This window comes from Macrobrachium rosenbergii, chromosome 6 (assembly GCF_040412425.1).
Source record: "Macrobrachium rosenbergii isolate ZJJX-2024 chromosome 6, ASM4041242v1, whole genome shotgun sequence".
Lineage (NCBI taxonomy): Eukaryota > Metazoa > Arthropoda > Malacostraca > Decapoda > Palaemonidae > Macrobrachium > Macrobrachium rosenbergii.
Genome location: NC_089746.1, coordinates 1476134 through 1493187, shown reverse-complemented (window position 1 = coordinate 1493187; position 17054 = coordinate 1476134). Strand labels below are relative to the sequence as shown.

Genomic DNA, 17054 nt, shown 5'->3' with positions numbered 1-17054 from the left:
GAAGGCAATGGGCTGAGGGGCTCCGTTGACAACCTGTTCCAGGACGGCCCCACAGGTGACGTTGCTGGCGTCCGTTGTTAGCTGGAGGGGGGCGTTGGGGTCGTGGTGGGCCAAGGCTGTTGCCTTGGCAAGGCGGCCTTCGTCAGGGAGAAGGCCCGCTGCTGGTCGGGGCCCCACACTAAGGTCTTTGGATGGCCCTTGAGGATCTCCGTCAGGGGGGCCATGGTGTGCGCGACCCCGGGGATGAACCTCCTGTAGTAGTTGACCATCCCGAGGAATTCTTGTACGCCCTTGACGGAGGTAGGGGTGGGGAACCTGGCGACAGCCTTGACCTTCGATGCCAGTGGGCGGACGCCTCCCGGAGACCGGCAGGGAGCAGGTCTTGACGAGAGAGGCCTTAAGTTTTTGGAAGGTGGCAGGGCTCGAGGTTGACGTCATCCATGGGGCGACCTTTCTGTATATCTTCTCTGGTAGGGCATTGATCGCTATGTCTGCCTTGAGCACTTCGTCGGTCAGGCCTGCCACCCTGAATTGCCCCTTGACCCTGTAGAGCCATGATGCTGGGTTTTGGTGGGTGAACGGCGGCAGCTTTATGCTGAGGGCAGCCCTCGGTTGGTCTGTCAGGAGGGGTATCACGCGAGGAGCGGGTACTGTCTTGGAGGAATGTGCGGGTTTTGGCGTGGGGGAGGACTCGAGAGGGGGGTTGCACGAGGGAGATGTCTGTCCCCAAGAAGTTCGCGGTTATTTGTATGTGGGAGGGAATGTCCGCGTCCATGCTCATTACGCACTCTCACTTGGAGTGTGAGTTAACACTCGCGTCAATACACGCTTGGGAGTGTGCCGTGAGGGTCTGCTAACGACACCGGTGATTTTGCTGATGAGGGTCGGTAACGCCTGAACGCTTTGTTAGAGCACCGTAGTTAGTCTGTTAGAATAAGTCGCCATTTGGGTCCGTTAATGGCTCTCAGAACCTCTGGGTGTCACCACTGTGAGAGGGTGCGAAGGAAAGAGCAGGTAGATAAGAACTGCTAGTTTATTTAGGAAGCGGCCCGCTTATAAAGTGGCCTGCTTATGAAGCGGTGTGCGGAAGTCGGCGTATACGCGGACGTCAGTACAAAAATATACAAGTGACCTGAGGTCAAAACTATTCTCTACATAAAACGGGACAGGTACATACAGATAACGTGATAATTCACAATAGCAGACTAGACAAAAATACTCTGGCACATACACTGTGCATAAGGGCAAAAATGAATAGATAATAAATGTACAATTACATAATGATAATAAAGGCTGAGTACCACGACCTAGGGTCAGCTGTGAAGGCACCGTAGAAAACGGGAGGTTCTTCATAGAAAACCTGTTGAGTGGGAACTTTACAGACCTACCACTGGCCTTGAGAAAAGAAATGGAAGGAGGAAACAAATGACAATGACACAGGTCTTAAGAAAAGCAAGTAAGGAAATAAACTCACATTATCTAGCACTGGCCTTAAGAAAAGAAATGGGAGGGTGGAAACAAATGACATTGACACAGGTCTTAAGAAAAGCAAGTAAGAAAAGAAACTGACATTACCTAGCACTGGCCTTGAGGAAAGAAAGAGACAGAGGTGTGAAGGAAGATAACATTATCTAGCTTTAACACTGCAAAAAAGAAAAATATGTCAAGTAACATGATATTATGTAGCACTGGCCTTGAGAAAAAGCTTGAAAGGAAGAAGGACCACTATTTGATCCAACACAGGGATTGAAGAGAGAAATGGAAACGAGGGTGAAGACAGACATAATACCTAACACTGGCCTTGGGAAAATCAAGGGAGAGATGGGGAGGGAAAACTATTACCTAACACTGGCCTTGAGGTAAAAAGGGGAAAAAAGGGTACGGATTAGCCCTAAAGAAGAGGAAGAAAAGGGAAAGAAGAAAGGATAATGAATGAAAATGGATGAAGGGAAATGACAATCATGTTATCTCTTACTGGTCTTGAGGATAAGAAGGAAAAGAATGGGAAGGAAAATGACCTTATCTATTACTGGTCTTGAGGATAAGTAGGAAAAGAATGAGAAGGAAAATGACCTTATTCCCTTATTGGTCTTAAGGATAAGAAGGAAAAGAATGAGAAGGAAAATGATATTATCTATTAATGGTCTTAAGATAAGAAGGAAAATAATGAGAAGGAAAAGGAGATGAAAAATGACCTTATCTATTACTGGTCTTTAGGATAAAAAGGAAAATACAGGCGGTCCCCGGTTTACGACGGGGGTTCCGTTCTTGCGCCGCGTCATAACCCGAAAATCGTCGTAAACCGGAAAATCGTCAAAAATCATAAGAAAACCTTACTTTTAATGCTCTGGGTGCATTGAAAACGACGTAAACTGCATTATTATTGAGTTTTACATAAAAAAACCTTCAAATTATGATTATTCTGCCGTTTTGGGGCCAACTTTCTTCCGTCGGATCGGCGTCACGACGCCGTCGTAACCCGGAACATGCGTCGTAAGCCGGAAATAATTTCTGATAAATATATTTGAAAAGCGTCGTAACCTCGGAACGTCGTAAGCCGGAACCGTCGTAAACCGGGGACTGCCTGTAATGAGAAAGATAATGACTATCTATTACTGGTCTTGAGGATACGAAGGAAAAGAATGAGAAGGAAAATGATCTTATCTCTTACTGGTCGTGAGGATAAAAAGGAAAAGAATGAGAAGGAAAATGACTTTATCGATTACTGGCTTTGATAAGTAGGAAAAGAATGTGAAGGAAAATGACTTTATCTATTACTGGTCTAAAGGATAAAAAGAAAAGAATAAGAAGGAAAATGCCATTATCTATTACTGGTCTTGAGGATAAGAATGAAAAGAATGAGAACGAAAATGACATTATCTATTACTGGTCTTGAGGATAAGAAGGAAAAGAATGAGAAAGAAAATGATATCTAATAGTGGTCTTGAGGATAAGAATGAAAAGAATGAGAAGGAAAATGACCTTATGTATTACTGATCTTGAGGATAAGAAGGAAAAGAATGAGAAGGAAAATGACATTATCTATTACTGTTCTTGAGGATAAGAAATAAAAGAACGAGAAGGAAAATGACATCATCTCTTACTGGTCGTGAGGATAAGAAGGAAAAGAATGAGATGGAAAATGACCTCATCTCTTATTAGTCTTGAGGATAAGAAGGAAAAGAATGAGAGGGAAAATGACCCTATCTATTACTGGTCTTGAGGATAAGAAGGAAAAGAATGAGAAGGAAAATTATATCTATTACCGGTCTCAAGGATAAGAAGGAAAAGAATGAGAAGGAAAATGACCTTATCTGTTATTGGTCTTGAGGATAAGAAGGAAAAGAATGAGAAGGAAAATTATATCTATTACCGGTCTCAAGGATAAGAAGGAAAAGAATGAGAAGGAAAATGACCTTATCTGTTATTGGTCTTGAGGATAAGAAGGAAGAGAATGGGAAGGAAAATTATATTATCTATATATACTGCTGAACTCGAAAATAAGAAGGAAAAGAGTGGTAAAGAAAATGACATTTTTTATTGCTGATGTGGAGGATAAGAAGGAAAAGGAAGGGAAGAAAAATGACTATCATTATCCAGCACTGGTCTTGACTAAAGAAAGGGAAAAAACAAGAAATAAAATTATATCATTGAGCACAGCTATTAAAGCATGTAGAAATGAAGAAGAAAAACAACACATCTGCCATGGATCTTAAGGAAAAGAGGGGAATGAAATAATAAATTTAAAAGCAGTACTGGCCTTGAGGAGAGAAAGGGACTGCGGTATATCATCCATAAATGGGGCTGATGAACAAAGGAGAGAGAATGGGAGGGAAAATGACATTATTTACCACTGGCCTTTAGGAAAGAAGTGGAAAGGTGGAATTAAAACATCACCCAACACAGGTACTGAGGAAAGAAATGGCAAGAAGGGAAAAGTAAAAGAAACTGAAAGGAAGGGAAGGGAAAGGAAGGGAAGGACAATATCTAGCACATGCCTTGGCCTTGGCCTTGGCCTAGGCATGAGTAAGGATCTTCAAATTTTTCATAGTATGCCTTCTGATCAAGTTTGGCACTGTGACAGCCTAGAGAGAGCACTTTTGAAGAGACGTGAGATAACTGAAGAGTGATTTAGGAAGAAATTCTGAGACTAAACCAGAACAAGGTCCTATACCTATCAGTTTGTAATAAAGCTACAGAGATATTTCAAAGGACACTCCTGAGGTGGTGAAACTTGTTGAGCCTTACTTAGAAATTCATGGTATAACCTTAGTAGAATGCCAGAGGCCAATAAAGAGGTCTAGCTGGAGTATCTGCACACCCAAGGACTGCAAGATGGCTGAGGAGAAGCAGACAGACAAGAGTGAAAATACGTACTTTGTGTGTCGCAAGCCAGGACATTTGGCCAAGAACTGTCTACATATCAAAAATAAGGACAAGCAGAAGTTCCATGATTTGCAAAAAACTCAACAAAGACAAGTTGGAAGACTATGTCGAAAAGGTAAAGCTGAAGCTGGCAGATGGAGCTGAACTACCTGTAGTGTTAAAAGCACGAAAATCTGAGGAACCGAGGAAAGGGTAACATTTTATTTTTTAGTGAGGATTATGTGGGAAAGGAAAACTTCACTGTGCTATGAGATACAGACTGTAGGAGTGCATGTTTATGTAAAATTTGGTAACTGAGGACCAAATTATTGATGCAAATGGGTCTGCACATTCACTGATAAGAGTATCCGTAGATATCCTGTTGCAAACATTATTGTGAAGACTTCATATTATGCAGAAGAATTATATGCTTTGTGCCTAAATAACTCCATTTATGGCCTTATTCCATGAAATATCCCAGTTACTAAGGACCATAAAGTGGCCATAAGAAGAGACTGAGATGGTTGAGAAGCTGTAGGAACAGACACCTAAAAGGATCGGCCAAAGGAGAATGATGTAGGGTTGGGTCTGAAACCAAAGGCTGATGCCTAGACAGCAGTGGTTGAGACCAGAACCAAAGTGCAGCAAGAGAGCTGCAACATCAAGCCACTAGCAGTAGCTTCTAGCATCGTGCATGTAGGAGCAAAGCAGTTAAAAGAGGCACAGCATACGAATCCAAATTTAGGCAAGCAGTGGATTACATCCAAGACTGACACAGAATACAGGATGAAGGAACTTCTAAGTTGAAAGTTTTTAAGGACACATGATATCAAGCTTTCCAAGTCTGGATAGCTGGAGAAATACCAGCAAATCATAGTGCTAAAAGTATATTGTAACCAAGTAATAACATTGGTCCTGAGTCCTTCACTGGTGATCATCTTGGAGCTGAGAAGACTGCAGACCATACAACGAGCAATTTCCATTGACCAGGAGTAGTTGCATATGTCAGCAGATTTTGTTGTCCTGCAGCTTTTGTCAAAAGACTGCACTGACGCACTGTACCAACAAAATACTACTAAGAGGGATGCCTTTTATGGAGGACCTATTCAACAGAATAGCAGTAGACTTGATCAGACCTACGTTGGCGGAGTCGGAGAGGGAAACAGGTACATCTTCACAACTGTGGACTATCCTAAGAGATACTCAGAGGCCGTGGCACAACTTAAGATAGAAACCGAGCATCCATGAGAGGCCCTATTTGAAGTTTTTAGCAGGGTAGGATTTCCCCAAGGAAATGCTTAGTGACCAAGGTACCCAGTTTACTTTTGAAATGATGAAGGGTTTAGCTATCTAGTGATACCATACAACCCAAGGTGTAATGGATTGTGTGGAAGGATCAAAAGTGTACAGAAGTCTAAGCGGAGGATGTTTTAAGGAAGACCAGAGAATTGGGACAAATTTCTACCAGCAATCTTGTTTGAACATTTGGAATTACTGCAGTCAGGCACCAGATTTTCACCATTTGAGCTACTGTATGAAAGAACAGAGGAAGAATGATGAAGACAATACAGGAATTACGGCCTGGAGACTGTGAGCATGAAGTACACACCATCTACCAGCACATGTTGGATCTGAAGAGATGTGTTGACTGACCAGGGAATTTCTATGAGGCACAGGGACACAAGAAGCACCAGTAATATAAGAGGAACAAAGATTGTCAGTTCAAGGTAGGACAGAAAGTGTTAGTGTTATTACCAGCAGAAGCAAACATGCTGATGTTTCTGTAGAGGGCCAAACAAAGTCAAGGAAGTGGTTAATCTTATGGACTATACGGCTTAAGTTGGTGGAAAGTTGAAGATTTCGTGCTTACAATGATGGGGAAGTGAACAAAGAAGCCATTCAGATTGTTGAACTTGGCAGCCACTTTTAATAGATGCTAGCTGGAGCTAAGAACACTGAATATTTTGTGGATAATGTGTTCACTCACACTGCATCATGGGAAGAATACACTTAGGACTCAAGGAGAGTAGGGGAAGCAGGAATGATTCTCCAACTTTCCAAGTGTAGCACAAGATAAAGTGAAGTGGGATTCCTTGAACCCCAGGTTAACCTTGGGTGAAGCGCATCACTGCCAAAGACTCAAACAAAATTGGGATCATTCCTAGGATTAACAGACTATTACAGGAACTCTGTGAATAACTAGACAAATCTTGCAGCTTCTTTGACCAACCTAGTAAAGAAGGAATGACTCAAAAACAAGGAGTGGAAGGGACCTCAACAGAAAGCATTTGGCGGATTAAAGCAAGCCTTAGGAAATATACCAATACCGTATACCAGGCCTCAAAGACTTTCATCGTAAGGAGAGATGCACTGAATGAAGGACTTAGCAATATGCTCCTGCAAGAGTTTGCTAGTAGCATATATCCCAATGCTTACACAAATAGGAAACTACACAATTGAAAAGGAATGCCTAGCAATAATATTTGCAGCTAAGAGATTCCATCTTGCTTACATCCAAAGTTGCAAAACTGAACGTCCAAGGATCATGAAATGTGCCATAGCACTCCAGAGCTACAAGTTTCAAGAGGAGAGCATTCCAGGAAAATTCATTGTTGGAGTAGATTACCTCACCAGATTAAAATATAAAAGGAGACAAATTTTTCCTAAGTGCAAAATGTTGTCAGAATATTTGAAAGTATGAATTATGTTATTTTCCCATCATATTTCTGTATAGGATAATTTTGTATGGTTCCCCCTCTAGAATTTTAATTAAGATGCATTATTGGATAGATGTATATTAGGCAGTCCCCAGGTTACGTTGGCCTCGGCTTATGTCATTCCAAGCTTAAGGCGCTTTTCAAATATATTCATAAAAAAATCTGTTCCGGGTTACAGCACATGTTCTGAGGTTACGTCGTTTCAGTCTTCGGCAACGGAAGAATATTTGTACATTTTTGGAGGGAATTCTACAAGATCATGGATGCATAACTCAGCAAAAGCAAAATAAATCAATTGGGAAGTTTTCAAGACAACCAAAGGATTAAAGGTAAGGCTTTCATCACTTTATTTCTCATTTTCAGCAATTTTTTAATACAGTGTTCCGGCTTGCATCGCACTTCAGGAGCGGAACCCCCGACGTAACCAGGGGACTGCCTGTATTGAGAAAGTATTTGTTTAATGAGATGTTAATTTAACACTGATGTTCAGTTGTATCTAAATGTATGTCAATTACAGTTTTCTTGAAAATTTTACATAATATATTCGTTCAACTGATGTTCAGTTTCCACTTTCAAAAAATGTTCCTTGTTTCAAGGAATTTTAGGGTCGTCAATGAGAATTTCAAGGAATTTTCAAGGATTTTTTTTATTGTACTTCAGGAATTGCCAAGGAATTTTTATACATTCCAGATAAACTCATGAAAGTATAATTTTCTTAAAGAATTTTCCATAATCTTGGACTAAAATATAGATAACACTTTTGAGGAACTCCATTATTATAGGCTACTGGCTAAATCGTATCATTCACATCAGAAAGCATTATAAGCTCTGTTATTAATATATAACTGTACTAGGGTCTGCAGTGCCGTTTCATATGTTTCTACCTGCATGGTATTCGTTCAATCCCCGTCACGTGACTACACGCACGTGATATCCTGTCTTCTGAGTTGATACATGTTCCGCACTCACCACACACAAATCGTAGCTGGTCTATTTGCCTAGTTGCTGTTACAAAGCTCAGTTCATCTTTGCCTCTTCCGGAAAGAATGCAGTTGTTTCATTACTTATAGGTAACTTCTCCACTCTCTCTCTCCCTGGTAGTCACTAGCACAATGAAGCAGCCATGCTTATTATTGATAAAATTTGAACCTATTGGCTACTGAGAGACATGTTATCAACTATAGGATTCAATTTATTGTAATAAGAACTGCCTTGATCTAAATGAACTTAATAATACTGTCTTGAATTTATCACATTTTTCGGAGAGAAACAAACAAGACCAGTAATAGTAAGAGTAGTTACGATAACAGATAGATAACATGGAAAGTGCAACCCATTAGGAAAAAATAACATTTGAGCAAAAGTTTTTACACACCTGGGTAACAAATCCTGCCTTCAAATCGCGGTTGAGGTTAATGGCTGCCAGAGCTTTGCCATTTTGTAAGGATGTGCAATTGTACAATTTTTGTGTGCTAAAAATCAGTATACTGAAAGGAATTATTTAATGTTACATTTCAAGCTTTTTTTCGGAAATGGAACAAGAAAAGCTATATATTTCTGATAATAAATGAACTAAATAATGTTACTTTTTCATGTTTTTCCTAAAAATTTATCAAGGGAAGCTGTACGTCATCATTTCTGAGGATAAATACCTGGAATAAGGCATTGCACAACCTTTGTAAAGTCCCCGCTCAACGGGTTCTCTATGATGAACATCCCGTTTTCTGCGGTGCCTTCACATGCGACCTAAGGTCGGACAAACACAGTCTTATTATCATTATTGTGAACTGTATATTTATTATCTGTTCATTTGCCCTTGTACCACGTATATGTGAGAGAGTATTTTTATGTCCAACCAGTTATTGTTAATCATGATGTTTTCTGTATGTACCTGTCCTGTTTTGTGTAGAGAAATAGTTTGACCTCAGGTCACCTGTAAATTTTTGTACCGCGGTCTCTGCAAATACGCAGACGTCTGCACGCCGCTTTATAAGCGGGTGACGGGTCACTTCATCAATAAACCAGCAGTACTTGTCTTCCTGCTCATTATTTCGCACCTCTCTCACACCTTCATGTGTAATGAAATAAATATTAATACGTATCTGAAAGCTATAATAAACATAACAATAATGACAATCGAAATGATTAAGAAGATACTGTTTAAATCATTTCTGCTCTGAGTAGTGAAGAAGAAAAAGACGGAGTGAAATGGCAGTCGGTGGAGATGTTTATGAAAAAGGCTTCAATTTGCAGACGTCAACAGGAAGTCTGTGTTGAAGGCGGCATGATCGAAAAGGTCGTCCATTTGCCGTTTTCTGGTATTATATTAATTTTATTCAAAGATAATGATTTTTTTATTATTTTGCTTTAATATCCTATTAAAGAGTTATTTGTTTGTAAAAATGTATGTCCTGTGTGTTACAGGTTTCTGCCTCATGTTCGAGATTGGTGTGTGAGCGTGTGTTTCACACCGATACGGGTGTGGCTGATTTTGATTATTGATCAATTTGCATTTGGACCTGATAAGAGACGGTGGTCTCTACTGTATAGCTGCAGACAGAATAAAGCCTTAATGGACGACGCCTTTCAATGGCCATCCCCAGCCCTTGTACAAGTCCTTTTGTTATGTGACATTTCATCTCTCAAAATAAGTGTTTGAAATTAGTCAGCATTCTGTGCAGCTATATTTTTTACCTAATATGACGAGTAAAACTGATCAAGGATGAAATCAAGGAAAATGGAATGGTTGTCAAGGAAAATCAAGTAATCTTGGCAGGTATTACAAGGAATAGGTTATTCATTTCAGTGAGTGGAAGCACTAATTGTATTGTATATTTTAGACTAAGTCTTGTTCTAATTCTTTGTGGCGAGGTGTAGCCTGTACCAGAATGTATGAGAACCGTTGACATCTTACTAAAAAAAATTCTCAATGATAAGCATCTAACCAAATTAACTCATGTAAATAAAGTTCCAGAATATTACTGTAAATGAAAGCCTTCATCTAGTCTCAAACTGCCACACAGAAAATGGTACTAGGTACACATACAAAAGAAATAAAATCTTCGTCACACAACGCATAGCCTACTTTGATAAGATTATTTGAACAAAGTGTGTTTGATGTGGACAAAAACTATAATGGGAGAGTTAGCCAATACCATTAGCCAAGAGATATAGAAGCAAAAGATGATGTTCCTCAACCAAATGCTTTGTACAATTACATCATGTATATGGGAAGTGCTGATCACCAATACTGGTAAGTTTGCAAAATCTCTAAGGGAAAGAAGTGATACTTAGCCGCACATCATATATGATTGTGGTAAGTGCATGTAAGTACTATCCACTGATACCTGCACAAAGCAAAGCCACAGCTTGACCGAGAGTTCAGTGATGGAGTGCGACTCTAGGAAGAAAAAAGCAGTCACCGATCCATCAACGAAACCGCCATGCAAAGAAAGCCTCGTTCAAGAAACTGAGAGCTTCCTGTAACAAATGCAGTGTATCACTTTGTACAGAGTGTTTTGCCCTGTATGGCAAAGAGTGAAAGCACAATGCTCTGTTTGACTGCCTGTAGAATTATTCGTCCTTTGCACGTTATTTTTCATGCATTTATCTAATAGTGAAGGAAAGTATTATTTTGCCCGACTGTCCTAATTTGAAGGCAGCTCAATATCCTATGACATGCTGTCCTAGTAGCCTCATTTCGGACCCCTTATTTTCAGCCCCTGATAATAAAGGATAAAAGATTTTCATACTAATGCTCTAACTTTTTTCATCTGTTACCAAGATAATTTCCCAAAACTTCCCCAAAAAATGCATATCCAAAGCTTGAGATACAATTTGGCAAGGGACTCAGATTATATAGGAAAGTTCACAATAACAGAGGAAAAAAATGTATCTGGTAAAAAAATCATGAAATAAAAAAACCACTATTTTGAATGGAAAATGGCGCCTTGGAGAGTAGTCATGTGAAAGGACTCCAAAGCGACACTGAGTAAAATACTAAAAAAGTAACACACATCTCAACAGACATTTATTCTACACTGCTTTATGAGACATGAAATGATGTCAACTTACCGCCCGCACGCTACGAAGACAAATCACTAACCCTACAGCTCCAGCGCAATAAACACCATACTGCAAAAGAAAATAATTTTATATCATATTAATGTTAATTAATCATGAGCATTTTAGAAGAAATGCAGTTCTTCTGCCACCTTCATGTTCTTCTCAATTTATCATTCACATCTCCCTAAAAGAGTGAGAAGACGTAACTACAGAGAAAAATACCCCAGTGCTGCCATAACGACTCTTGTTTATAATAGTAATAATAATAATAATAATGTGCAATGAAAATCCACAATTATATAGTAAATATATCACTATATAAAATAAGGAAATGAATAACAAGAAACATTTATCATTGCCCTTTGACGAAGTCTCAAAAAACAGTATACTGTATCTTAGTTTAACCAGACCACTGAAGTTAAGTATACCTTAGTTTAACCAGACCACTGAAGTTAAGTATACCTTAGTTTAACCAGACCACTGAAGTTAAGTATACCTTAGTTTAACCAGACCACTGAAGTTAAGTATACCTTAGTTTAACCAGACCACTGGAGTTAAGTATACCTTAGTTTAACCAGACCACTGAAGTTAAGTATACCTTAGTTTAACCAGACCACTGAAGTTAAGTATACCTTAGTTTAACCAGACCACTGAAGTTAAGTATAGGCCTACCTTAGTTTAACCAGACCACTGAAGTTAAGTATACCTTAGTTTAACCAGACCACTGAAGTTAAGTATAGTTTAACCAGACCACTACCTTAGTTTAACCTTAGTTTAACACCACTGAAGTTAAGTATACCTTAGTTTAACCAGACCACTGGAGTTAAGTATAGTTAAGCCTACCTTAGTTTAACCAGACCACTGGAGTTAAGTATAGGCCTACCTTAGTTTAACCAGACCACTGGAGTTAAGTATACCTTAGTTTAACCAGACCACTGAAGTTAAGTATACCTTAGTTTAACCAGACCACTGAAGTTAAGTATACCTTAGTTTAACCAGACCACTGAAGTTTAAGCCTACCTTAGTTTAACCAGACCACTGAAGTTAAGTATACCTTAGTTTAACCAGACCACTGAAGTTAAGTATACCTTAGTTTAACCAGACCACTGAAGTTAAGTATACCTTAGTTTAACCAGACCACTGAAGTTAAGTATACCTTAGTTTAACCAGACCACTGAAGTTAAGTATACCTTAGTTTAACCAGACCACTGAAGTTAAGTATACCTTAGTTTAACCAGACCACTACCTTAGTTTAACCAGACCACTGAAGTTAAGTATACCTTAGTTTAACCAGACCACTGAAGTTAAGTATACCTTAGTTTAACCAGACCACTGAAGTTAAGTATACCTTAGTTTAACCAGACCACTGAAGTTAAGTATACCTTAGTTTAACCAGACCACTGAAGTTAAGTATAGGCCTACCTTAGTTTAACCACACCACTGAAGTTAAGTATACCTTAGTTTAACCAGACCACTGAAGTTAAGTATAGGCCTACCTTAGTTTAACCACACCACTGAAGTTAAGTATACCTTAGTTTAACCAGACCACTGGAGTTAAGCATAGGCCTACCTTAGTTTAACCAGACCACTGGAGTTAAGTATAGGCCTACCTTAGTTTAACCAGACCACTGGAGTTAAGCATAGGCCTACCTTAGTTTAACCAGACCACTGGAGTTAAGTTTAACCAGACCACTGAAGCCTACCTTAGTTTAACCAGACCACTGAAGTTAAGTATAGGCCTACCTTAGTTTAACCAGACCACTGAAGTTAAGTATACCTTAGTTTAACCAGACCACTGAAGTTAAGTATAGGCCTACCTTAGTTTAACCAGACCACTGAAGTTAAGTATACCTTAGTTTAACCAGACCACTGGAGTTAAGCATAGGCCTACCTTAGTTTAACCACACCACTGAAGTTAAGTATACCTTAGTTTAACCAGACCACTGAGTTAAGCATAGGCCTACCTTAGTTTAACCACACCACTGAAGTTAAGTATACCTTAGTTTAACCAGACCACTGGAGTTAAGCATAGGCCTACCTTAGTTTAACCACACCACTGAAGTTAAGTATACCTTAGTTTAACCAGACCACTGAGTTAGCAGGCCTACCTTAGTTTAACCACACCACTGAAGTTAAGTATACCTTAGTTTAACCAGACCACTGGAGTTAAGCATAGGCCTACCTTAGTTTAACCAGACCACTGGAGTTAAGCATAGGCCTACCTTAGTTTAACCAGACCACTGGAGTTAAGCATAGGCCTACCTTAGTTTAACCAGACCACTGAAGTTAAGTATACCTTAGTTTAACCAGACCACTGGAGTTAAGCATACCTTAGTTTAACCAGACCACTGGAGTTTAGCATAGGCCTAACCTTAGTTTAACCAGACCACTGGAGTTAAGCATAGGCCTACCTTAGTTTAACCACACCACTGAAGTTAAGTATACCTTAGTTTAACCAGACCACTGGAGTTAAGCATAGGCCTACCTTAGTTTAACCACACCACTGAAGTTAAGTATACCTTAGTTTAACCAGACCACTGGAGTTAAGCATAGGCCTACCTTAGTTTAACCAGACCACTGGAGTTAAGCATAGGCCTACCTTAGTTTAACCAGACCACTGAAGTTAAGTATAGGCCTACCTTAGTTTAACCAGACCACTGGAGTTAAGTATACCTTAGTTTAACCAGACCACTGGAGTTAAGTATAGGCCTACCTTAGTTTAACCAGACCACTGGAGTTAAGTATACCTTAGTTTAACCAGACCACTGGAGTTAAGCATAGGCCTACCTTAGTTTAACCACACCACTGAAGTTAAGTATACCTTAGTTTAACCAGACCACTGGAGTTAAGCATAGGCCTACCTTAGTTTAACCACACCACTGAAGTTAAGTATACCTTAGTTTAACCAGACCACTGGAGTTAAGCATAGGCCTACCTTAGTTTAACCACACCACTGAAGTTAAGTATACCTTAGTTTAACCAGACCACTGAGTTAAGCATAGGCCTACCTTAGTTTAACCAGACCACTGGAGTTAAGCATAGGCCTACCTTAGTTTAACCAGACCACTGAAGTTAAGTATAGGCCTACCTTAGTTTAACCAGACCACTGGAGTTAAGTATACCTTAGTTTAACCATACCACTGAAGTTAAGTATAGGCCTACCTTAGTTTAACCAGACCGCTCAGCTGATTAGCAGCTCTCCTAGAGCTGGTCCGAAGGATTACAGACATTTTACGTGGCTAAGAACCAATTGGTTACCTAGCAACGGGACCTACAGCTTATTGTGGAATCCGAACCACATTATACCAAGAAATAAATTCCTCTAATTCTTCATTGGCCGGCTGGAGAGTTGAACGTGGGCCTAGGACCAGACCACTGAGCTGATTAACAGCTCTCCTATGGCTGGCCCGAAGGATTATTTTAGATTTATTTTACGTGGCTAAGAACCAACTGGTTACCTAGCAACGTGACCTACAGCTTATTGTGGAATCCAAACCACAATATGACGCCTCTAATTCTTCACTGGCTGGTCGGAGAGTCGAACGCTGGGCCAACAGTGTGCTAGCCGAGAGCTCTACCCAACCCGCCAATGAAGAACTAAGAAGTCTCAAAGGTGTGCAATTACATAAATACCACAAGGGCATAGAAATTGTTTATACCTATACAAAACACCTTGGCAAAAGCCCTTACCGAGAACAATAATAGCACCAAGAGAAACAACGGTGTTTAGAAGGTTCCCTGCCATGACTGCACTGGTTGTTACTACGGGGAGAGTGGCAGGGGACTGGATGTAAGATTGAGGAACACAAAAGGGCCTATGATCTTCACGCACAGGGCTGCGCTTGGATAGCTCATAGTTTTACTTTAGACCACAGAATCAATTGGAATGGTGCAAAAACCAATATTATTAAAAAGTGATGATTCTCACGTGAGAACATTAGTTAAAGGTGCTGCTATAAACATGGGAATATCTTTGAAGATAACGAGACATTTACAATTCAAGACCCTTTATCGACTGGTTTACTGCCAAACACTACGTCAAACATTTTAATTTCAAAATTGACGTTGATCGTGTGAACCCTGATGCTCTGCTGCTTCTTCTCCTCCCCCCGCCTCTCTCTCCAGATGGCCGACGTCCCTGTGGATGTTTCCGACTATGGCACCTGTGCAGCTCTGGCAAGTGCAACATCGCAAGTTCGAAGATCAAGGAAGTTGGCGCAACTGCCTGTTGAATTTGGAATAACCTAGCAGCAACCGAACCAACACTTACTTCCGTGATGGGCTGTTATCTTCTCGCCCTACCCCCAATTTTTAAAAGCTATTCATAAGAAAACTACCCTCTCAATTCTCATTTTACACTTTAGCGTTAACACTGATAGGAACACCGTTCAAGTGTTCGAAAGTCTTTGTTTTTTATATCGTAATATATTTACTATATAACTGTGGATTTTCGTTACACATTGTTTTTCACGGAAAGGTAACAGGCCAGACTGCTCCATAGTCCTGACTCAGATGCCATGTTTACTTGATTAACTTGTTAATAGGATCATCCCACAATCACTTTTCCTTTAGTTAATCATATGTTGTAGTGAAGGTAAATACCTTCACAGCAACTTTAGACAAATATGTGCCTGAACCACGTGCGTGAATGGGTCCCTGATTATTATGCATCTTTCGCAAGCAGGTCTACCCTGCGTGTCAACTTTGTAACTTGAAGAAAGTCCACGGGGGTGGAAGGAAAACCATTTACCTAGGTCCCTCTCATTCTGCCACTATAAGATGACTTACACATTTGAAATGTCCCATGTTTTTGCTATTTGACCTATGGAAGTCAACATGCTATCAAAACAGTGCTGTAATAGATGTACACTGATCTGCCTTTTTGTCTAAATTTCCATTTAAAACATTGTTTTTAGGCTGTACCTATACTCTCTCTCTTTATCCATGGCTAAATGTTTACTGATGTATGTGGACAGCTTGGCATTTTACAGTTCAAAAAATTGTGAGGAACCACGTAATTACCTCGCTATTTTAGCTGTATAATATAGTCCTTTTTCCTGCATATCCATTAACCTGATTACCAGCCACCTTCAGGGACTATACCGCCTGCAGAAAACAGAAGTGGAAGGAGAAGATATGATCTTACTCAACCTGGAGAATGATAAAATCGGGCATTTGGCCCGGTCTTGACCTGAGACAACTGCCTAGTCTGTCTATCTACAAGATGTATCACAGGGGCATGCCTGCTGTCAAACAACAAAAAACAGTTCATTGTAACTCTGCCTACAGATGGTTTATGACCTCCCATTTTCACTTTATCTGCCTACAGATGATTTATGACCTCCCATTTTCACTTTATCTGCCTACAGATTTTTTATGACCTCCCATTTTCACTTTATCTGCCTACAGATGATTTATGACCTCCCATTTTCACTTTACTGCCTACAGATTTTTTATGACCTCCCATTTTCACTTTATCTGCCTACAGATGATTTATGACCTCCCATTTTCACTTTATCAACCAATCACCAATAGCACCACAACTTATTGACAACCCACCAACAAGGTCTTGAAAGGCCTTGCAGAGCTGTAGCCTACTTTGTCAGTGTCTTGAAAGGAACCACAATTAAAGTTTTATCACTGTAACGTTGCTTACCTGTGTAAAGTGGGATAAAAGCAAGAATAGAAGAATGTGGCGGTAACAATTCCGTCCATTATCAGGTACCAGACTTCTATTTCTATAGAGTCTATTGCTAGGTGACCTGATAATGCTGCCTGGTTGCCCTTGTACTAGGCACTCAGAGCAAAAAGATACAAATGCACTATACATGAATAAGTCGTGTACTCCACGTGTACTGGCCACCTGCTGGAACTTTGATAGATGCCATCCGAGGGAAAGACGAGAGA

General features: G+C 40.0%; 1 protein-coding gene across 2 annotated transcripts in view; it reads right to left on the bottom strand.

Annotated features, from left to right (window-relative positions):
- The window catches only part of LOC136839105 (uncharacterized), a 153864-nt gene that overhangs the window by 67178 nt on the left and 69632 nt on the right, over positions 1-17054 (bottom strand). For both annotated transcript variants that reach the window (XM_067104753.1, XM_067104752.1), the window contains exon 2: positions 11157-11216. In XM_067104753.1, coding sequence (XP_066960854.1) covers positions 11157-11216 — 60 coding nt within the window. The remainder of the gene's footprint in view (positions 1-11156; positions 11217-17054) is intronic.